The sequence below is a fragment of the Micromys minutus genome, assembly GCF_963924665.1.
Source record: "Micromys minutus genome assembly, chromosome: 7".
In the NCBI taxonomy this organism is placed as follows: Eukaryota; Metazoa; Chordata; class Mammalia; order Rodentia; family Muridae; genus Micromys; species Micromys minutus.
This window is the reverse complement of record NC_137976.1, coordinates 61,958,797-61,981,664: the sequence shown is the minus strand read 5'-3', so window position 1 is coordinate 61,981,664 and position 22,868 is coordinate 61,958,797. Positions and strand designations below refer to the sequence as shown.

At 44.0% G+C, this 22,868-nt stretch overlaps 1 protein-coding gene across 2 annotated transcripts; it reads right to left on the bottom strand.

Annotated features, from left to right (window-relative positions):
• Positions 1-336: 336 nt before the first annotated feature.
• On the bottom strand, positions 337-22,415 carry LSG1 (large 60S subunit nuclear export GTPase 1). Of its 2 annotated transcripts, XM_080919466.1 has the most exons (15): positions 22,269-22,415; positions 20,578-20,704; positions 18,362-18,482; positions 17,888-17,974; positions 16,950-17,036; positions 11,140-11,200; positions 9,954-10,130; positions 7,779-8,183; positions 6,131-6,232; positions 5,904-6,047; positions 5,012-5,135; positions 4,383-4,472; positions 2,775-2,854; positions 2,289-2,462; positions 337-798 (listed from the first exon to the last, which is right to left on the bottom strand). In XM_080919466.1, the coding sequence occupies exons 1-15, from the start codon at positions 22,365-22,367 to the stop codon at positions 616-618; spliced, it is 2,061 nt and encodes a 686-aa protein (XP_080775592.1). In that variant the 5' UTR covers positions 22,368-22,415; the 3' UTR covers positions 337-615. The 2 variants fall into 2 exon arrangements, with proteins under 2 accessions (XP_080775592.1, XP_080775593.1); XM_080919467.1 differs by lacking the exon at positions 4,383-4,472.
• Between the last annotated feature and the right edge of the window lie 453 nt (positions 22,416-22,868).

Below are 22,868 nucleotides of genomic sequence, written 5' to 3'. Positions count from 1 at the left end.
CAGTTAGAGGACAACCTTCTTAACTGTGAATTCATGGTTGAGAAAGAGGCTTTTATGAATTCTAGTTTACAAACTATGGGTCTGTTCAACTAGGGGAGCTTTGAGCAAATGCTTCCCCATGGGCTGATGTCAGTGTGGAAGGCGATGCTTTCTGGAGCTTGCCTTTCTGTAATTAGTGCTTGTGGTTGAATGGATGGTCTCCAGTCCAGCCTCGGAGTTTTTACCAAACTATCCCTGCTAGCCTTCTGCCAAATCAGAGATATGTTGGAGATATGTCTGGAAATTAGTTCAAGTCCTAGTCTATTTAAGCCAATAAAATATCAATTAGAGGCAAATTAATTTTAATAACTTTCCAAACCCTCAAAGTTAATATGCACTTGTACGTTTGTACACATATCCATCATCCTGCAGCAGACTCCGGGGCACCTCACGACGACTACAGTCACAGCAGGTGCTTCTGAAGGGCTGTCTTGATGCCAAGACTTCTGGGTACAACAGTGCTCCACAAGAGCAGGGTCCAGTCCATAGCGCTGTTGTTGGGACAGCAGTGCAGGCGCGGCAGCTTCACTTCCTGTCCACGTGCACAGTGTGGCTGCCATTTCTGTTCAGCCATGTTCACATATCCAGGTGCTTGTAGAGCCTACGGCTTTTCTCTTTTTTGTTCCTGTTACCGTGTTTTTTCCAGGGCTTCCCAGGCACATTCTCAGTGTTCGCAGCCGCCGCCGCAGTCACCAGACCACTCCCCGGCTTGTAACCCATGACAGCCTGGACCCCTTTGGTCAATGCTCTGACATTCTCCTGGAAAGAGAACACACGAGTTATGAACAAGCCACCTCCTTTAGGGCACGCGCAATGTGCCGCTTGTGCATGGCTTCTGAGGAACAGAAGCAAATCACTCAAGCACATGGCCTCCTCTGGCTTCTGACGCACTCCTCATGCTGGCTTCGGAGTCTCTCTGAGTTCATGTCTTCCCAGCCCTTCTTTTCTACAGTTTAGTAGTCTCTCATGTCTGAAACCACTAAGACCCTCAGAATACAAACTATTTCTATTTTTCCTTTGTTATTCCTTTTTGGGCGTGGGGCCAGGGTCTCACTTCGTATCGGAAGCACATTCTGAATCCCCGAGTCCACTCCCGGGACAGCACTGCAGGCGCACGTGAAGCCTGAGTCTCACGGATGTCAGATCCCACTGCCTTAGCTCACCCAACACTCGGGAATACTAAGTTTAGAAGTCTGAATAAACATTATAAAGTAATATTCCATGACTATCATATACAGTAAAATATTACTCTTACAGGTGAAGGTTTAGATACAGACATTAAATTAAGGTGATGGCATTTTCCCCCTTTTTAATAGAAAATATTTTTTTCTCATACAATGCAACTTTCAGCTTCCTCAAGCAATCTCTTCAGAAATCTCTACAAGCACTAAAAAAATTCAAATAGAATGTCCTGTATGACAGCTGTGGATGCTGGGAACCAAATCCAGGTTCCCTGCAAGAGCAGAATATGCGTAGCCACGGGAGCCATCTCCCAGCCTACTTAAGAACACTGAAATGTTTATTAAACACAACCAAATGACTTCACTCTTTCACACACAAATCTGACACTAGAAAATGCTACCAGCTATGATGAAGTGATTCAAGTTTCTAGTATGTATTTACTTATTATTCTACGTGAATGTGTGTATTTATGCATGCACACATACACGCATTATTTGTGACAGTGAGAATATACACAGTAATGTATATGTGGGTGTAAAAACAGAACGCCAAGTACTGGGAGCATGAGTGTGCACCATTGCACCTTGCTTAGAGTCTTCAGCACATGGACGTGTACAACTATAATCTTTGTATGTGGGATGTGGAGGTGGGAAGATAGAAGTTCAAGACTACCCTCAGCTACAGAGTTTGCTCCTGAGACGTAAAAAACACATGCTACACAAATATACACACGCACACCTAGCAACAAATGATCAATGGGGAAATGAACTGTGGCACTTCACAGAGACTCAGTCACTCACAGTAAGAAGGAGTGATGTACGGTCACATGGTCCATGGACCCTGGAACAGTGACACAAAGGCATGACTCCACTCTAGACCCGAGTCACAGATGAGAGTGTGAGCCTCATGACGTGGGTGCTGGGAATCAAACTCAGGCCCTCTGGAAAAGCAGCAAGCGCTTTTTACCACCTCACCATCTCCCCAGTCTACTGATGATTAAAGTAGTAAACACTTTGAGTTCTTAAATGTATTGGGTAGGAAGTTTAGTGCAGACTCTTAAATCTTACCTGATGGAAAAAAGTTCTGTCGACCACATTTTCAATCTGTTTGACTTTTTGGTTTTTGCCCGGCTGAAGTCTCAGCTCTTCACCTTTTATTTTGTTCTCTAGGAGTTGCTGGTGCTGATGCTGGAACGCCACAGGGTCTTTTCCAGGAGGAGGGTGACAATACAGTAGTTTACCCTGCAGAGAGAGCAGGATGGCACTGTCGTAAGCAGAGTCCAGCGTTTCATTCCTGATAAGTGGTCTTCAGAACCCTTTTGCATCAGGATACACTAAACCTGGGAATACTAGGTTAGAGTCTGAAATCAACCTGAGGACTGAGGCTGGGTCTCACTGGTAGAGAACCTGTCAGCTTTCGTAAGGCTCACAGGTCAATCCCATCTGGGTATCAGGCTACCTCAACGGAAAAACATCTTTAACAGGCCTACATTACTGAGAACACAGTGCGGGGAAAGCAACCTTGCTCGTTTTACTGGGATTAGGTTCACTCACTCTGACATAGTCTTTTAGGATGTAACGTGCAGATCGAGGTTGGTCTGGCTGCCCATGTGCCGTCATGAATCCTCGCATGCCTGTGAGAGGAAACAGTGGACGCACGCTCACTTAGGGGTCGGCACAACAGGGAGCACTGAGGTGATATGCATTTGGTTCTTTCTTACAGCTCTACAAAACATTAATTTCCTTTCTCATAAAACCTATTTCACATCAATAACATTTGCTAATGCAGAGTAGAATGTAAAGCTTTACCTAATCCTTTGCTTGTTTTTTGAAGAGAGGTTTCTCTGTGCAGCCCTGGCTGTCCTAGAACTCTTTCTGTAGACCAGGCTGACTATGAACTCAGAGATCTGCCTGTCTCTGCCTCCCCAATGATTAAAGGTGCACTACCACTGCCCACAGCCTTAGCATATGCCAGGCACTCACATATTTATATTAGTTCTTGATATTAGTAATTTCTATCCCTCTGTCCTAGGCATTTACTCAGGTGTCCTGCAGAAAAATATTTTCTACAAAACAAAAGGGAACACAGCAAACATTCTAATTTAAAAACCATATGTGTTTTTAAGCTTCCCAAACATACCATGAAGATTGCTCCAATTCTCAATCAAGAGCAATGGGAAAGCATGGCTGTTTTGGCAGAAATGCTGGGTTCAAAGCTCAGCTCCCATAAATACTAGTTATGTTGGCCTTTTCAATTTAGAAGAAAATATGTAAAATCCTAATTCCTATCACACACAAAATAAATTTAAATCTATTAAAAACCCTAAATGTTGGTGTGGAGAGAAGCTCAGTGGGTAAGAGCATGCACTGTTCTAGAAGAGGGCCCATGTCCAGTGTCTCTCAGCTGCATGGAATTTAGCCCCAACGAGCCCAACCCCCTTCTGACCTCTGAGAACACCGCATTTATGTGCACAACCCCCCCAGAGACACGTGCATATCCACACACAACTAATAATAACATGTTAAAAAACAAAACAAACTCAAATGCTAAAGTAAATATTATACAACAGCACTCTGGGAACAAGAAAGCCCCCACATTATAAACGATCAAACCCAGGTTAGCCCCAAAGGAAAAATACTGCCCTGTAACTGGTAACTTTTATAGTGCCCAAAAAACCAAACACAGGCATAGGGTGAGGATGGGGGTTAGGGGAATGGGAGGAATACATAGAAACTAGCCTCACAACAACAAAAGCTTTATAAATTAAGACAGAAACAATGCACAAAAGAAACCAAACCATCACCATCACCAAAAACAAGAGAATAGATATAAAAGGCCAACATTCTGGGAGTGGGGGTAAGGAGGATAAGGATGTTTGTTCTCACTTCGCCAGCATTTAAAGAAATACAAAGCAGGGCTGGAGAAATGATCAAAATCATCAGCAGTTAATAGCACAGGCTATTAACCCAGGCTTCCAGAGGACCAGAGCTCAATTCCCAACATCCACATGGCAGCTCCAAACTGTCCAACTCCTGTCCCAGAGCATCCACTGCTTCCTCAAGCACCAGACACATAACACATGTAGGCCAAATAGTTATATAGAAAAAAGAAAAATAAATAGAAATAAAACACAAAGTAGCTTTATGGTATACTTCCAACACCTAGGGAGGACTGAGGGAGGGGGGGTCGAGCAAAGGCAGGCAGGCAATCTCTGAGTGTCCAGGCTGGCCAGGGTGACACAGCAAGACCACCTTAAACAAAACCAAAGAACACACAGTGAGCACTGCAGAAGCTCAGGAGTAAAGAGCACGAGGTGCTGCTATGCAGAGGACTCAGACATCCCAGCACACTCCCAGCACCCACACGGTGCTCACAGCCACAGGTAACTCCAGCTCAGGTCTAGTGCCTCACTGTCATGGGCAGCAGCACTCAGGTATATCACCACACACAAACACACATCTTAAAATGACATGGCAATGGTAAAAGAGATGCAAAGTACATCAGAGCGACGTGGCAGTGCCTTTAAAAGTCAGGACCAGAGGCTTTATTCCACACAGAGCTTTGTTTGGACAGCGGTCTGAGCAACTGTCCACATGTGGCCATCTGCCCTTACATACAGGAAATACCAAATTGATAGGAAGTAGTGGATGAAAATCAGCACTTATGACATTAAAATGAAACAGCTGGGAATGTATCTCATGCCTGTCCTGGGTTTGATGCCGAGAGACCCTCTCTGAATGTCTATGAACCATTTTGGCCTGGGATTTACGAGAGACAACTCACAACTCACATCCATAAGCCGTCAACAGTTCTTCTGAGGTTGGAGGTCGGTAGGGATCTTCATCTTCTCTAGGCTTTATAATGCTAATACCATAGGTAGCTTCCAAAACTCGCCGTGGGATATTCTGGCAAACGTAAACTTGTCAAGGAATCCTCTTGAACCGACTCCTACACTGCCATGGCATCTAAGACACACTACTTCACTGCTGACACGTTTGCTCTAGCAGAGTGCAGTTACTTGCTCATTCAAATGGGCTCACACCCCAACCATCACCTTAAATATACTCCTGAAAAACTGCCTTGACCTTCGCACAGCTCCCCAACCCCCTAGCTCCTCCCTACCCACCCTTCCCAAACTAAAAAAACAAAGAAACCCTAAACCAAACCAACCAAAAACCAAGCCAGACATGGTAACTTATACCTGTAATTTCAGCAGTAAAAAGGTTGAGGAGGAGTCTGAGTTTAAGGCTAGTCTGGGTAACAGTGTGTTCTGGGCTAGTCTGAGCAACATAGTAAAGCCCAGTCTTTAAACATACACAAAACAATTATTAAAATAATATCTCTGAGGTTAGAAAGATGGTTCAATGGTTAAGAACACTTGTTTTTCTTTCAAACCAGGGTTCAATTCCTAGCACCTACAAAGCAGTTCACAGCTGTCTGTAACTCCAGTTCAGGGGATCTAATGCTCTCTTCTAACCTTCAAAAGCAACAGGCATGTAAGTAGTATTCAGATATGCATGCAGGGAATACACACACATAAAAATTCTTGACTTTGAGAATTCTAATGGAAATACAGAGGACCCTGCCTTTGTCCCTAATGCCTACAAACTATGCTGTCTGAAGGCAGTGCCCTGAAAATCCCCACATTAACAAGCAGAGTGGAGCTGGAACAGAAAGGATATCAGTGACACGGGAGGAACGTGGTCTCTCATCTGGTCGATAGGGAGGATCCCACTGCAGATCATCTCTGCTTTGGTAGACACAAAAGATGGCATCACCAGCCCCGGGCAGTCACACAGACAGAGACCTGGCTCCACATACAGGGTCTGAAAGTCACACAGCAGGTAATGAAGGCATGTGGTAAGCGGAAAGAAGAGGAGGAGTGCTGGGACAAAGAACAGGGACATACCTGGAAATGCTTGGTGTGGCCTGGTGTTGCAGACACCGATACTTTCTTGTTGCCCATGATGGTGTTGATGGTTGAGCTCTTACCAACATTAGGGTAGCCCACCTAGAAGAGAACCACAATTCACCTGAGTTGTAGAGATGCTAGGTAAGTGCCTGTTTGCTCTGAAAGATTAACAGATGCTCTTTCTGTCTGTCTTTTATTCCTTGGCTTCATATACTTAGCCTCATCTCTGGCATATGGTGCACTATGTGAATCTTACTTCTGCAGACTCGGCTGTTGGCCCTATAGCAATCACCTTCATGCTCAGCACCTCCCGTGGGGTATTTCACTGTTTCCACTGCATCGTCAGCAAGGGGGTGAAGCCAAGCACCACACCCTAGCTTCCCAGCATCTAAAAACCAGCAGTGCTCTTCAGTCAGGGCTCAGTGGAATGTGGCAGGTGATTTCTGCAGAATACTTACGCTACTCTAAAGATGCCCAGAGTTAAGAATTCAGAAAGCAAGGGAAGCTACTTTATTTCTATAGATCAAAGACACAGGCAGAGAAACCAGGCTTTCCGATACACATGAAAAGTCATTTTTGGAATAGAGAATATAGCCTTAAATATCAAGAGAAATTAAGAAAACCTCCATGTTCAGGTTAGCTGACTGGAGCTAAGAATTACACTACACCTGTCTAATCCCAGAGGTAGAACTTTAACCAGTTCACTACAGTGAAATGCCATTTTACTTTAGCATTAAAAAAAAAAAGTTCTTGCTATGGGTAAGGGTTTGTGTGTTCATTTATGTGTGCAGCACCCACAGGCAGTGTTCATGGAGACCGGAGAGGGTGTCAGATCGCTGCGAGCTGCTATGTGGGTGCTGGGAGCCAAATGCAGGTCCTTTGTGAAATCAGCCAGTGCTCTCAATTGCTGAGGAATTTCTTTAGACCCTACATTTTAAGCAGCCTTCTGTTGCTTTAGGTGGTGGATGGACGCAGGAGAGAAAGAGCTAAACACAATTAGGATTCTACACCTAAGTTTAACTGACAAGCTGAGAGACTGGACCTGCCACAACCTCTTTCTCTCCACCCTGGTTTGCTTCCCTGGAAAGATCTTTCTTACACATGCTGTCCCTACACCTTCCATGTCCTTAGTTAGCTAAGGGTGGGCCATGTAGAGCCATGCAGTGTCCTTTACAATTAGGCCATACAGCTGGGACAGGAGCTACCCTTTCCCCATCTTTGTTAAGCGTATGCAATAAAAGTTCTGTCATAGTCTGTCTGGTGGACTGGACTCTCCCTAATAGCATCTGAAATTGCATAAACTGGCAAGGACCCCAGGATGTCTACGGAACACCCCACTGAAGTCTGGCAACATTAAAACCTGTCTTATTCTTAACTCTCAGTAATGGATGTGACAGAGGTCTGAACTGGAAGACTATAGAATATATTTTATATAAACATGCATGGCAGCAATATAACCCTGAGATGTTTCCTTTGACCTGGACTCTGCCCCTTCACTGCCTCATCGCATGATGTTAGGGGCAACGAGAAGGAGGCGTGTGTTCCCTATGATGCAGAAGGCTGACTGTGTGGGTCCACCCGTAGCTAAGGCAGGACAGAGACTGCAGGCTCTCACGTGTGAGCTTCACAGTGTCCATCATCTTACCAGCCCAACGGTTAGCTGTCCATCTTTCACCTTCTTCCCAGTGTGGAGTTTCTTAAAGAGCTCTAGTAATTCCTGCTTTGACACCAGATGGCTATCATTGTTCATTTGTTGACTTTCTGTTTTCTTTCTGTTCTGAGCCTCAGAATCCTCAGGACAGTGTTCCTTCTGGTCCTGATCACAGCCCTCCTCCTCCTGCTCCTCCTCAGGGATGTTGTCTTCTTCAGAACACGTCTGCCAGTCTTCCTCCTCGTCCTCCTGACAGTCCTCATACTCACTGTCATCCTCGTCACTTGCAGACTCCTCACTAGTCGAGAACAAGTCTCTGTGTGGAATTTCATTCTCATCCAAACTAGAGTTTTCAGACTCAGCTTTGTTGGCTTCTCCAGCCACACTGTCTACTTCATCCTGATGAGTAATAGAAACCACAAAACTTCAGACCTGTATCACGCACTTTTCACACAGCAGGCTAGTAATGAAAGGGGAACAAGGAAATATCAAGCTGGAAAGAAGCACACTGGCAGAGCAAGCGGGTGTATCATCCGCAGACCGCCCCTAGGGAGGGCACTGCCCCAGGGAAGGTAGACCTTCACTTTTGTGGCTGTTTGTGCAGTGCTAAGACTGAAAAGGGGCTTTTGCATATGAAGCAAGCAGCACACCACCCCCGACCTTGCTTTGATTTTAATTGCTTTAAATAAGCCAAAAAGTACCAAAGTCTTTTTGACCTTAACTAAGTCAAAAAGAGCACAGAACCCTGTGTGTAAAATTCAGAGGGCGCAAACTTGTATTCTCGATTGGCTATGATGATGATGGGGATGATGATGACACACAGGAGCTCATTATGTAGACCAGCATGGCCTTGAACTCAGAGATTTGCCTGTCTCTGCCTTGCAAGTGCTGGAATTGAAGGCAAACACCAAACACTTGGCTGCCCAAGACTAGCACGCATTTGAGTCATCATGCTTGATGACTTGCACCTTAACTCACTGAGTCAGGTTTCTAGCTATGCTTCAATTGAATCTTTCTGTATGTCCCTTAGCAGACAACATGTGGAATAAATGTGCTCCATTAGATTCCATTAATTTTAGTGGTAATCCCAACAGAAATAGATAAGCACCAAGATAAAAGCCCCAAAAACGGTGCCTATGAGGTATCTGAAGGCAAAAGATGAACAACAGTACAGGAAGGAACCAAGAAGACAAAGAATAAATCCTCAAATCAGATTAGGAGTGAACCAAGCTTTACTGAAGGGAAGTATTTTCTGAATTAAGAGATGAAAAAGGAATGAGCTGCCTGGTCTTGGTGCCCTTGCCATTGCGTGGCAAACACTGGATCGTTGTTGGATCCTCAGCACTAGTTAGTCAGTGACAGATAACGTGACCACCTAACAGGGAAATGGGAGAAGGAATTTCTTTCGGTTGGAACTTAGAGCTCAGTGAATAATGAGCTCATCTAGAGAGGGCGTTGTATTCACAGAACCCATTTTCTTGGGACAGGTTCTCTCTTTGTAGCCCTATCTGTCATAGAACGCACAATGCAGACCAGGCTGGCCTGGAACTCACAGAGATCCTCCTGCCTCTGCTGAATTAAAGGTGTTCTCCACCACGCTCAGCCTGCATGCCATCTATATTAACACCCATCAAAAAGCCAAAAGATAAGGATAAAAGAGGGAAAATATTACTTCTAGGTGTCTTCTAAGTATCAAAGATACCACGACTAATTTTTTAATAGACTTCAAGTTTTAGTAAAATTTGGGTTAAAGATAAAAGAAATAGTATAATATGTCATAATTCAAATTTAGTTTGTTTTAAAAACAAATTCAGACTCAGACAAGTTACTACATCCTTCAGTTGTGCCCTGTGTACTGTGAAGTTTCTTGTAATAGCAAATACAAAACCATTATGAAACTTCTTATACAACTTCCTGAAGACTGAAAAGGTTAGGATCCCAGATGTGACACTAGGCATGTTAGAGTATATGGAATCACAAAGTATTTGTGTGATCTGATTAAAGATTCTAAATGTTTTTATAGACTATCCGGTAATCACTGCACGGGAGGGGGGGGCAATCCTCAAACAAAAATAATACATACATATCACCAATATAAACAAATCACATTAATCAGAAATCAAAGCAACCCCGAAACCCACCTTGAGAAAGGCACCCAGCCCCAGGTACCTTATAGTCACCATTTAGGTGAACAGTTTCTGCCAAAGCTGACCAGAAGATAACCTTCACACCTTCTTTTTCAAAGTGCACAGCCCAGGCAAACCGCTGCTCAGCAGTCAACAAGTCTGCCTTGTTTATCAGAATCACGTTCTCCTTGGCAGCATCGATCTCCTTCACATAGCATTCCTATTAAAAACAGGCATTTCCAGTCTCCTCAAACAACAGCTGTGTTCCTCACCACAGATTCCCAATTACAGTTGCTATCGCTGCCCTACCCCCACTCCTTTCCTTTTTCTTTGCTTTTGAGACAGGGTTTCTCTGTGTAGATTTGGCTGTCCTGGAACTCAGATCTGTCTGAGTGCTGGGATTAAAGGCAAGCAACACCACTACCAGACTTAAATCATTTTCTTATAAGTATTTATTTTGGGAGCACATGACCCCATGCATGCTGTATCATGTATGTGGAGGTCAAAGGAGGCCTCTGAGGAGTTAGTTCTCTTGGTCAACCTTTACAGGGACTCAAGAGGTCAAACTTAGGTCACCAGGCTTGTGCAGCAAGTTCCTTTAACCTGCTGAGCCATCTCCAAGGCGGCCCTTAAATCACTTACTAACTCAGATTAGAACTTTTGATGTAGTCTACTAATTGATCCTTTCTGTGAGCTCTGAAAAGAACTTCTACCATTAATATTTTTGCTATTCATGAGTTCATAGAAACCACTATGGTCTTCAAATGGAATTATGTACATCACACATATGTACCATGTTTCATGAGTTCAACTGGATTAGGTCTTTTCAGTAATCCTTACACCTTAGTACTACTCTGTAATTTTATGAGCTTAGTTCATTTGTAAAATAGTCCAGATGTAATAAGGTGTGAAGAGAGGACTCTGGAGTGAATTAAACAGGGACTAGAACATCCTAAGTAAAAGCAAACGTCATTCTGACTTGTTTCCTGAAAACAATAGACCAACAAATGGCTAGTAACAAAGTGCCTTCTAACCCAGCAGCTAGAACGTGCCACTCAAATGTCTATGCTCTACAGATGGGAACGACTGTTGCAGCAAACCTGTAGTGGCAGTGTGTAGTAAGTTCCTGACCTCAAAGGACAGGGGAGTCTGAGGAACAAGCTAGAGAAGATGGGAGGCTTGCTCAGTCACTGCTGAGGAAGGCTGCCAAGGACTCAAGGCAAACTTACCAAATCCTCACATCTAAACAGGAGTGGGTTTCGAGCATCTACTATCTGGACCACGATATCACTGGGGGAGGAAAGCGAGACAACTCAGTTACTGTAAAGTAAAGGGACCACTGTTGACACAGTGGTTAGCATGGAGACTCACAATTCTCTACGGTTCAGAGAATCAGTGTCTGAGGAGTGCTCGGTTAGCCAAACAGTGCGCACCACACTTCCTCTCCTTGGTGTCAGGAGACCCTTGAGAAAGTGGGGGCAGAAACACTGTAAAGCCAGAAGCTGAGGAGCAGAGTGAAGCAGTGTCTTCTCAACATTGCACCCAACTAACTCAGCACCTACAGCTGCCTGCAGAAGACCTGAACATGACCAAGCCATCACCATTCCTGCCTGGAGTGGGAGGGGGCTCATGAACTCTTCCCCTAGCCAAGGGGCTACTCACACCTGAAGGCTTCCAGAGAGTCAGTTTTCTTTATGGTATGGCCCCTGATCCATCCACCGTGCTCCAGTGGAGGTCCCCACACCATCAACATATAAGAAATGCAAATTGGACCCAGTGGGTTATCAAGAAAAATCTGTGTATGAAATTCTCAAATTAGAAAAATATAATGAAATAGGAACATTGCCATATATTAATGTTAATAAGAAATACTTTCTATACATTAAGCAGTTGACATACTAATTCCTCAAGGCAAAGTTATCGCAGTTTTCATAATGTATCTGATAGTTCTATAATCTGCCTGCAGCTAACAGTGATGAGGTCAGAAAGGGCACCCAGCAGTCTGGAGCAGGAGCCATCTCTCCCACATTCCCCTGCTCTACTACTGCTGAGCTCAGAAGTCATCTTACTGCTAAACCTTCACCATGACCTATATCACCTCTGGTCAGAGAAGAGTACTCATTTACCCCCAAAGTAAAGTTTATGAAATATCCAGCCTCTGATGTGAATTCACATTAAGGTCTCCACACTAACCACATGTGGTTGGCAGCTCCATTAAAAAAGCATTTAAACCCAAGACTGCTGAAGAGGAGAGCTTATAACTAGCCAACAGTCACCTATAAGTTCTGAGAATGTGTTGAAACAATAAAAATAGAACTAAGTGCCAGCTCATGGTGCCACAGCGAAGCATGAATGTCAAGTCAGATGTCTGTCACCTGGAAGATGTGACCGTAAGATAGCTTTCTGCAGCAGACAGCAAACCCCTCCAATCCAGCAAAATATAGATGAGGCATGAGTCAGCAAGGCACTGAACACTGACACCCTCCTCCTCCTCCTCCTCCTCCTCCTCCTCCGAACGCCCACCCCTTTCAGAGGTTCCCTCCCTTCCTTCAGCCTCTGTGGCTAGGAAGATGCTGCGTCCACATGGCTACATTGCAGATACACTGCAGAGGCAGCATGCCTACCGAGCTCTCCAAACCCTAAGCTGGTTGGCCAATTTTGTGTTTTGAGACAAGGTCTTTCCATATAGGCACTGAACTCACTCTGCTCCAAGTGTTGTGATTAAGGGAGTGCCTGGCTTACATCTGCTCATTTTTAACAAACTTAAGCCTCTCTAAGTCAGTTTCAGTATTTCCTTTTTTCAGGATAATACTCACTTTCATGCCAACCTAAGCTAAATGACTGCAAAACCTAACTGCCTAAACAACATCAAGTCAAACAAACATTAGCTCTATCTACCAACAGGAGGAAAAAATAAGCCGTTTCAAACCAACAGGAAGGAGACACCGCAGGCCAGCCTGCTGGAGATGCGTATAGAACAAGAACGGTAGGGCGCCTCACTCAAACAGAATGCTGTTCGCCTCACGCCTCAGCACTTTCCTGCAGTCTTACACAGCAAATCTTTTTTGATAACTGCTGTTGAGTTAAAGAGACAGATGGCTTAGTCAGCCTGTTAGCAAACAGGGACATCTGCCACAGGGAAGACATCAATAAAATATTTCCCATTAAAGATGCGGCAGTAGTCAGTTCACTAATATTTCTGGCTAACTCAGGTCTATTTCTATGTGATAGAAACCATACTGTGTGATTAAAACACGCTGCTATATTAAGGAATGGCAAGATGAGTCAGCTAGTAAAGGCATTTGCTGTCAAGTCTGATAACCCGAGTTAGATCCTGGGACCCACATGGAAGGACAGAACCAGACCTCACAAGTTATTTTCTGATTTCCACAAGTATACATGATGATACAGATGTATCTGTCCCCATCATGTATATACTCATAAATAATAAAACACTTTAATGAGTCTTCTCTCTCACTTCGTTCAGCAAAGAATTTGTCCATCTTTATCATTTTCAAAGACTCATTTGTTTTGTTCATTTTTTTTTTTGTTTTCTTTTCATTAATTTGGCCCTGATCTTAATTATTTCTTTCCATCTCTTATTTTGGGTTTAGTTTGTTCTTTCCAGCACTGTGAGGCTAGCCTTTAAGCTATTTGAGGTTTTATTAAGGCTATACATGTTGGCACAGATCTTTAATCCCAGTACTTTGGAGATTGAAGCAGGCAGATCTCTATGACTCCAAGTCCAGGCTGGTCTAGAGTTGAGTTCAGGGCCATCTAGGGATACACAGAGAGACTCTCTCTTAAAACAAGTAAGTAAAAATTAAGGCTTTAAGTTATGTATTTTGTGTGTGTTTATGTGAGTGTGTGTCTACCACAGGACACACATGAAAGTCATAGATAACTTTTTCTTCCCACCTCTACCTTCTGAGTGCCAAGGGTATAGGCAGGCAGTACTATGCTGTGGTGGTCGAATGGCCCCATAGACTCATATTTGAATGCTTGGTCATCAGGGAGTGGAACTACTAGAGAGGGTTTAAGAGGTATAGCCTTACTGGAACCCCAGTGTCTCTCTCTGCTACCTGAGGGTCCAGATGCAAAGCTCTCAGCTACTTCTTTAGCACCAGGTCTGCCTGTGTACAGCCATGCTTCCCACCATGATGAGAATGGACTAAATCTCTGAAACTGTAAGTCAGCCCCAATTAGATGCTTTCTTTTATAAGTGTTTCCATGGCCATGATGTCTCCTCATAGCAACTGGCTAAGACACACGGCCAGTTCTATGTGGTACTGTGGATGAACTTGTGCATGACAAGCAAGCATTCCTACCAACTGAGTTTCAGCCTTAGAGCCCTGCTCAAAAATTTTTTTTTGAGACAGGGTCTTATTTTGTGGCTCTGGTTGACCTGGAATTCTCTGTGTAGACCTAGCAGTGAACTAAGAGAAGATCCACATTCCTCTGCCTCCCAAATGCTGGGATTAAAGGTATAGACTACTACCACTCAGCTTCTTTCTCTCTTCCCCTCCCCCCCCCCACCTCTCTCAACTTTAAGAAACAGACAGGAAGGGCTGGTGAAATGGTTCAGTGAGTAAAGGCTCAGTAAATGGCTCAGCTTGCCTGAGCACACAAATTCAATTCTCTAGGCGTCACATGATGGAAGAAGAGAACCAACTCTCTAAAAGTTGCTCTGACCACATATGCACATGGCTCACAAGGACAATAAAATAAATGTAACAAACAAACAATCCTGGAGTATTCCAAACAAGCACCACTGACCCCGTCCAGTCTCTCTCTATCCAAACACGCAGGCCTGTCAATCCGCTTTGTAGGACTTTACTGTTAAATATGGATGGAAAACAAGCATCAGTCATTCAAGGAAGTTTCATATGTAAACAGCAGACGCCAGGATGAACAGAAAATGGAACAGAGGAAAGGCATTTTAAAACCAAACAAGAACTGCAGGAAGGCATGTGGGTGCTGGTGTCCGTCAAGGTGTAGTACTGCAGAGCCTGTGACCGCTTTGGAAACAAGCTGCACACACCCTCAAATGCTACTGAAGCTCTGAAGGAAACACCAGTCCACCCTGGTCCCCTCAAGTTCCTCAGGGAAGAACACAGGCTCTCTGGACTCAGCAGAACCTTAAGGGGGCCTATGCAGAACCAGCTGCCAGCAGCGAACTTCTTTCAGAGACCTCCTCTGACCCCCCACATCCTAACAGCCTTCCACCTGCCGGTGGGAGAGGGCTTTAAAAAGCCGAGGGGTCACTAATTCCTTCTCGTGGTTTGAAAATATTCACAAAGTTTTGCCATCATCACTAACTCTTTAATGTTTTCAACATCCCCCAAAACCTGCATTTTCTTTTACAAGTTAAATTCAAATCCCAAGTAAACAAACTTGTTTCTGGATCTTCCTAGGTACATTTTATGGCTTTCAAACAAACACATCCCTAATGTCTCTTACTTAAGACCACCATTTTGTGGATAAAGTTTACTTGCTAAATCCTTGAAAGTTATTCAGAAACTCCGAGGAAAACTCGGCCTTCTGACTATGCAGAAGAGGATAGCGAACAAAGATTCAAAAAGTCCTTTTGGTAGCATATAGGAAAGAATCAAAGTCTTCCTTCTACTCCAAACTCATTAAAAAACCCAATTGAAAAAGTGATATGGGCTTGGCATGGTGGCTTTAATTCCAGCACTTGGGAAGCAGAGGCAGGTGGATCGGAGTCCCAGGACAGCCAGGACTACACAGAGAACCCGGTCTCCAAAAACAACCAACCAACTTGGTTGTCCTCTCTTCTCTGCTATATCCATAATTAGGCACTGTGTCTTTTTCCTCCGTGCACTCGCACACACACACACACACACACACACACACACACACACACACTCACACACACACACCCATCCTCTGGTACTGAAAAATAAACTTAAGATCCCAAATATGCTAGGTAATTTTTCAACAACCATCCTAGAACTAAAAAACAAACAAATAAAGCCCCTAAAAACCCACTATAATTTAAATGGAATATAGTATTATATTCCACCACCCCCCCCATAGGGTTTCTCTGAGTAGCCCTGGCTCTCCTGGAGCTTTTTGCAGATCAGTGTGCTTTCAGGTTTAAAGATTCCCCCCCACCCCGTGTATGTGTGTCTGTATGTGATTATGTCCATGTGAGTATAGGGGTGGCCATGGAGGGCAGCCCCAGGACAGGCTTACAGGTGGTTATGAGCCCCCTAATGTGAACGCTAAGAAACAAACTTGAGTCCTTTCCAAGAGCACCAAGAGCCCGTACCTGCTGCATCATCTTTCTAGTCTTATATTTTTTTTAGGTTTTTAAAAATTAATCCTGTTCTTTGAAAAATTCATCCATGCATATAAAATATTCTAATTACATTCTCTCTCCCTCCCTCTCCCTCTCAGCTCTATCCCAGTGCTATGAACATCTTGCCCCACTGTACTGGCTGGTTGTGAGTCAACTTGACACAAGCTGGAGTTAATCACAGAAAAAGGAGCCTCAGTTAAGGAAATGCCTCTATGAAATCCAGCTGTGAGACATTTTCTCAACTAGTGATGGCGGGGAGCCCATTGTGGGCGGTGCCATCTCTGGGCTGGTAGACCTGGGTTCTATAAGAAAGCAAGCTGAACAAGTCAGTAAGTGACATCCCTCCATGGCCTCTGCATCAGCTCCTGCTTCCTGTCCTGCTTGAGTTCCAGTCCTGACTTCCTCTGGTGATGAACAGCGATATGGAAGTATGAATAAACCCTTTCCTCTCCAACTTGCTTCTTGGTCATGATGTTTGTAGAAATAGAAACCCTGACTAAGACACCCACCCCACACCATACACTTAGTCCTTTTGCCAGAGTCAGACTATTGGTTTAGTTCTGTGATCTGCTTATAGTCAGAGCTACTTTCTGGTTTGCATAATTCTCAATAGCTCACTATGTAATTTTCCTGGATCTAGCGGCCAGAGCACATGTCAACATTACACCCAGTAACAACATTGCAATGTCTTCATCAAACAAGGAAACCATTCCTCACCTTCTCTCAATGACTCTCCAGAGCTGGCGCCAGAAGTCTAAATTTCGTTCAAAGGGAGTCAATATCAACTTCTGTTCCTCTTCTAGCCTGGCTTTAGAATAAGAAGGTTATATCTCCGCCTTATTATAATAGTTTTAAAGAATTATAAATATTCACATTTATAACATTAAAAAAGAAACATACAAATACTGTAAATTATTATTGCTTAATGTACTGGGGATTATACCTAAGGTACTGTACAAGCTAAACAAGAGCTCTTCCCTCAACCACACCCCAGCCCTCTTTTTACTTTTTGTGTCGTTAGGGAGGCCTTGGGAACTCGAAACCTTCCTGCCTCAGCCTTCTGAGCAGCTTCATTTATAGGCTCGTACCATCAGGTCAGGCTCTGCCTACTTAAACTAATACACTTCTTGTTGAGTCAACTCAAGAAAAAAACTTAGTCATATTATAGTCCACCAAATTCAAATTTTATCTTAAGCCCTTGGAATTCCTCTCCCACAACTCTTACTGAACGAATGCTCAGCAGAGCATCTCTGGCTCACAGAAGGAACCAAAATAGAAGAGACCGGAGCCAGGAAGATATTCTGTCGTTAAAGAGCAACTGGCTAAAGTAGCCACATGGCAGGCAGCTTTCAACCAGTTCCGGGAGATTGGATGCCCCCTTCTGACCCCTGCTGGTCCCTGTGCTGGCACATACACACACTCAACTAGCAATGAAGCAGAGTATCCAGGGACAACTTGCAGGAGTCATTGCTCCTCCCATCACTCGGATCCTGAGAACTAACTCAGACCATTAAGCTCGGCAGCGATGCTTCAACCTGCTGAGCTTTCTTGCCAGTCTCTGCATTTCTCTTTTAAAGGAATCAAAACGTCAGGCGGTGCAAGCTGAGAGGCTTGAACTCAGGGCTCCCAGGCAAATCTTTAAGTCCAATACTCACCGGACAAGCTGGCGTCTCCATTTGAGAAAGTTATCTTTCTCTGCTTGTTTCAGTTCTTCTGGACTAGTTTTTCTGTCCCAATTTGGTCTGAAACAATCATAGAGAACAAGACACTTTATATATTATCTATCAAAACTCAAGAAAATCTGAATGTAAATGGCAGCTGGAAAGAAGGAAGCAGGAAAGTTCCGATCTAAGTGGCTGTGTCTTCTTTGATTCTTTTTTAAATTAATTTTATTATTTTATATGGATGACTGTTTTTGCCATCATGTATGTCTGTGCACCATGTGCATGCCTAAGGCCTGAGGAGGGTAGAGGAGGGCACGGATGCCCCAGAACTGGAACAGATAGTGTTCGAGGCCACATGGGTACCAGAAACTGAATCTGGTGCTTTGGAAGAGCAGCCAGTGTTCTTAACCACAGGTAATCCAGCCCATTCTGTCTTCTAATGATCTAAATCCTTGTTCAACTTACCTCCTTGGTATACACAAGAACTGTCTGTTTTCTTCATGGAGTTTCTTAATTCTCTGGCTCTCCTCAAAAGATAGCAGCCCAGCTCTAGCCTCAGGGAGCACAAACTTTATATTAAGCTTCTCTGTTCACAGGAAAGAAAAGTACTATTAGTCAAAATGCAATTAGAGGCTAAGGGTGTACCTTAGTTGCTACAGTGCCTGCTCAGCAAGCAGAAAGCCTTAAGTTCTGTGCCTAGCGCCTACAAACGGGCTTGTTACAAAACCGTGACCTAGCACTTAGGAATGGAGGGAGGAGGGTCAAGAGTTCAGGACCTGTAGTGACAATTCTGGAATTTTGTTTTCTTTTTAAAATGGCAGAAATATTATGTTTTCGTTTTAATCCCAGGTGTGAGGACTTGGGGCCCCACAGCTGACTATGATCTGCCTCATGCTCTAGCAGACAGTTTCTGTGATTGTGTGATGTTTGGAATTCTGGAAAAAATTTCCAAGGGTATATAAACTCAAGAGTCCTAACAGATGCGATTGGTGGCTGTTGGTCATTCAGGGGAATTGGTTGTGGTTTGTTAGTAACTGTGCTCAAAGAAGAAATTAGATTCAGATCTCTCCCTCTTCCTTTCTCTTATTCAGTGACGGGCGGTGAAATGAATGGGAGAAGATAAAGGGTGGGGAAAAGGGGAACCACCCAAAAGTAGCAAAGACCAGCTACGAGAAACGAGAAGAAAGGTATTAGATTCAAGGATATCCCCCCACTCCCCCCATTCTTCTTCCTCTCCTATCTAGTGACAGATGGTGAAACCTCAGGGTGAGAAAGTAGCTAAGACAGGCTGATATGACCTCATTAGTATATACAACTGAAAAGGTGGAGCCTGTAGAGCAGAGAATGAATGTTACAAGGAAGAAACAGGACCAAGGCCATCGAAGAGTGCAAGGCTCTAATGAGGCTTGAGAAGGAGTTCTAGACAGTTAACAACCAACACAGTGACCTCACCAAGAAATGCTGTCCATTTGAAATTTACCAAGAATAATTTTACCACACACAAGAGAACCATGTGCAGTCATGGATCTATCCATCAGTTTGAAAGTCACCTCTAGTACACCATGTGTCTATTAAGATGTATCAAGTACCCTAACTTTATAAAGCCAGGAGGTGGATAGCCTGACTATCTCCTCCCAAAGCCCCAAATCAAAACAAGCATTTCCCGCAAACAAAACCTACCAGAAAATGAAATCTGAAACTATGTCATTATCTGCCTAAAACCTATAAAAACCTTCACCCCCAACCCCTAAAAGAAAAGGCATCACTATGTAGACCAGGGTTGCCTCAAATTCCCCGACATTTACTCACCTCTGCCTTCTGCACTGAGGTGAAAGGCATGGGCTACCACACCTAGCCTTCTCTTTTCTCCTTCCAGGAATATGGCCCTTGCTCACACCCTCTGTGTGTGCCCTGCACCAGCACAACCAAACTTGTGACAATTTTCACAACAAAGTAGACTCCCATGTCACACTGAGTCTGAATGCCTCGCCTGCCTCTGTGTCTTTTTGTTTGGAGATAGAATTCTGCTATGTAGCCCAAGCTGAGAATTTATTATCTGTAGCCTAGGCTGGCCTCAAACTTCGGGCAAGTGCTGCCCCAGGTGCTGGGATCATAGGCGTTCACCACTATAAACAGCTATCTCCTGTCCAATCACCTACTCACCGCCCAATCTTGTCAGACAGAAACTACTATGCGCCTGTTTAGGGTCTGCTGCTTCTTAGACTTCTTTCAGAACACATAAAATAATACTTTAAAGGCATTTGGAAGAAATGAATAAATGACTTTATAAGCAGCATGACATTTATAATAGTAAGAGAAATAACATAATAGCATCTGTCAATTACTCTGAGTGCTTAGAACACACACTCACAACATTGACCAAACACAAAGTGCCAAACAGCAGCAAGGATGTTTTGAATTCAGTGATGAAGTACAATCTGAAGTGGGTTTTGTTCTGTGTTTGAGCCAGGGTCTCACTATGTAGACCAGTCTGGCCTGGGATTAAAGGCACGTGCCACTGTGCCTGACATCTGAACTGTTCTTCAGAGCTGAAGTTAAAACCCAGTGAGGACTTTACCTTACACCCATGGAACTTTCCCATTGTGCCTTTTGGATTCATATGGAATGAGCAAGACGGCAGTGTCCCCAGTGTCACAGACACCAGGTAATAAACAACTCACCAGCCACGAACTCGGTCCCTGCAAGTTCTGCGGTTGCAAGGAAGTCGTCAAGTGAGCTCTGTTCTGTCACTGACTGAAGATTCAGGCGACCCCAGTCATAACCATCGTTGAGTTCACTCGTATGCAGCTATGAGTAGAACAGAGCAAAGGGTGAGGTAGCTCTCTTCTGATCGGGACACCCACACAGCTCTGCCTTTGTTTGCACTGGTCTATGTTCTCGGGTGGCTATGTTCTCCTCTAGAATGTACACTGGCAATACCTAACCCGAGCTAAGATGGGGCACAGCTCAGCAGAATGCTTGCCCATTGCTGTCAACGGTGTCAATATCCAGCAATGTAAAAACCCAAGATCAAGTATTTCCAGGAACACTGTCTTACCTCAGTGAGAATGCTTCTACTCTTATCATTTAACTCAGGGTCTCTTGAATCAAATTTTATTGTGTCCCTATTTTACTATCACAGAAACTGAGGTTTAAATAGGTAAAATAGTTTGGTTATAGCTGCAAATGAAGTGCTGATAAAGAACTAGAACCCAGACTGTCTTGACTCTGCCAGCCAGTTAAGGACTTATGACAAGAATATTTTAAAGCCAAGCATAGGGGTGCATGCTGTCATCACAAAACAGGAGGCAGAGACCACAAGTCTAAGAGCCATCATGAACTGTGTAGAGATCTGCTCCCCATTTTCCCTTAGTCTCCTCTGACCCAAACCCCAAGGGCTGGAACTGTCTTGCTTAGACTGACCATTAAAAAAAGAGCTACCTGCAAATGATGTTGGTTTTCTCATACAACCCAGAGTTTGGTATATACTATTTTAAGTTATATGTTTATTATGGTTACATAGTTTTTAAAAAATGAAATTAAGGATGAAAAGCTTAGAATTAACAAAAATCAGAATATGTGTTAGAATTTCTTTAGATTTTTCCCAAAGCCTAGTACACTGAAGAGTCACCACAACATCAGCTGAGATGATTAGTAATCAAATGTCTAGACGTGAACACTGAGAAGCAAGTGTGTATTCCTCACAATATCTGTTTGGAAATGAGAATGTGTGACAGACAAGCTCCAGGGACGACAACTTCAGCATAAGATCTTAATGAGGACTCAGAATGTCCTCAAATACTATGCTGGGATTAATTTCTATATTTCATTTACTTAAGGCTCCTACTACGACCTTCCCTAAGCTTCTAGAGACAATGTCAATTCCTCAAGATAAACTCCAAGGGGAGTAGAATAAGGGAAAGCAGGAATTGGATTTATTTGTTCGTCTGATGGAACCAACCACTTCTAGAGGATCGATTCTCTGGAAAACTAAAATCGGAAAAGATCCAAGCGTGGTGGCCACGGCTTGTAAATCCACTACTCTCTAGGCACAGGCAGGAGGAAGGCAGTCCTGGGCCACCCTTGGCTGCATACGAACACTCTGTTCCAAAATTTTACCATAACAAGTTATTTTCTTAGAGAAATTTCCAAGAGCGCCATGGCTTTTAGAGCAAAAGCCAAACACGGGAACAATCTAACATGAAAGGCTTTTAACGCTTTCATTCCCACTTTATTACACACTGATCCTGTTTTGAACCCTCTCTGTGTCCTGCTGGGGTCGGCTTCGAAATCAGGCGTGACTTCTGGCCCCGACTTGTGTAGCATAGAGGCTCTCAGATGGAGAGAATATGGAGAACACGGATTATCTTACCCAGGAGTCAGTATGACGGTGGCTGCGGCTTCGTTGAGTCTGATGCCGGATAAGTACCCGGCCGAGAGACCCACCACCAGGCGCTTTTCTCCGGCCCATAACAGCGTATCACCAGCATGTACTACTTCTCAGTGCTTGAGGCTTCCGGTTTCCCCGCCTGTAAACCAGGAAGTGACGTAGAGCGAGTCTAAGGTCAGTCTCGAAGTGTAGCAGTGGGGTATTGAATGAATAACTTGTTTCAGAGTCATTTTGGTAGATCCCGAGTTTGACAGTATTATAGAGAAGAAATGTAAAACTTGATCTTGGGGGATTCCTTATGGTTACTCCTACCGGCTGTTTCCTTTTGATAGATCGACCGACTTAAGAGAATGGTACATTCCAAATTTGTACGTCACTGTTTAAAGTCCGGCGGGAAATTGAGACAACTGGAAAATATGGCCGCTCACCTTCACAGGACTAACGCCACCTTCCCCCGCGGCTTTCGTCAGGAGGAGGAGACTCGGGTGAAGGGTGCTTCTGTGGCTCTAGGTGGCAGAAGGTTTCTGATGCTGGTTTTTCTGCCTAGCATTGAAATCGATTTTTGTTTTCCTAGTATTCTCT

Coding starts and splice junctions, on each gene's coding strand:
- LSG1 (XM_080919466.1), bottom strand. CDS start 22,367: ATGGGCCGGAGAAAAGCGCCTGGTGGTGGGTCTCTCGGCCGGGTACTT. Junction 17,037..17,887: donor TGGAGACGCCAGCTTGTCCG/GTGAGTATTGGA, acceptor TTCTAAAGCCAG/GCTAGAAGAGGAACAGAAGT. Junction 4,473..5,011: donor ACTGTTGACGGCTTATGGAT/GTGAGTTGTGAG, acceptor GTTTTGTTTAAG/GTGGTCTTGCTGTGTCACCC.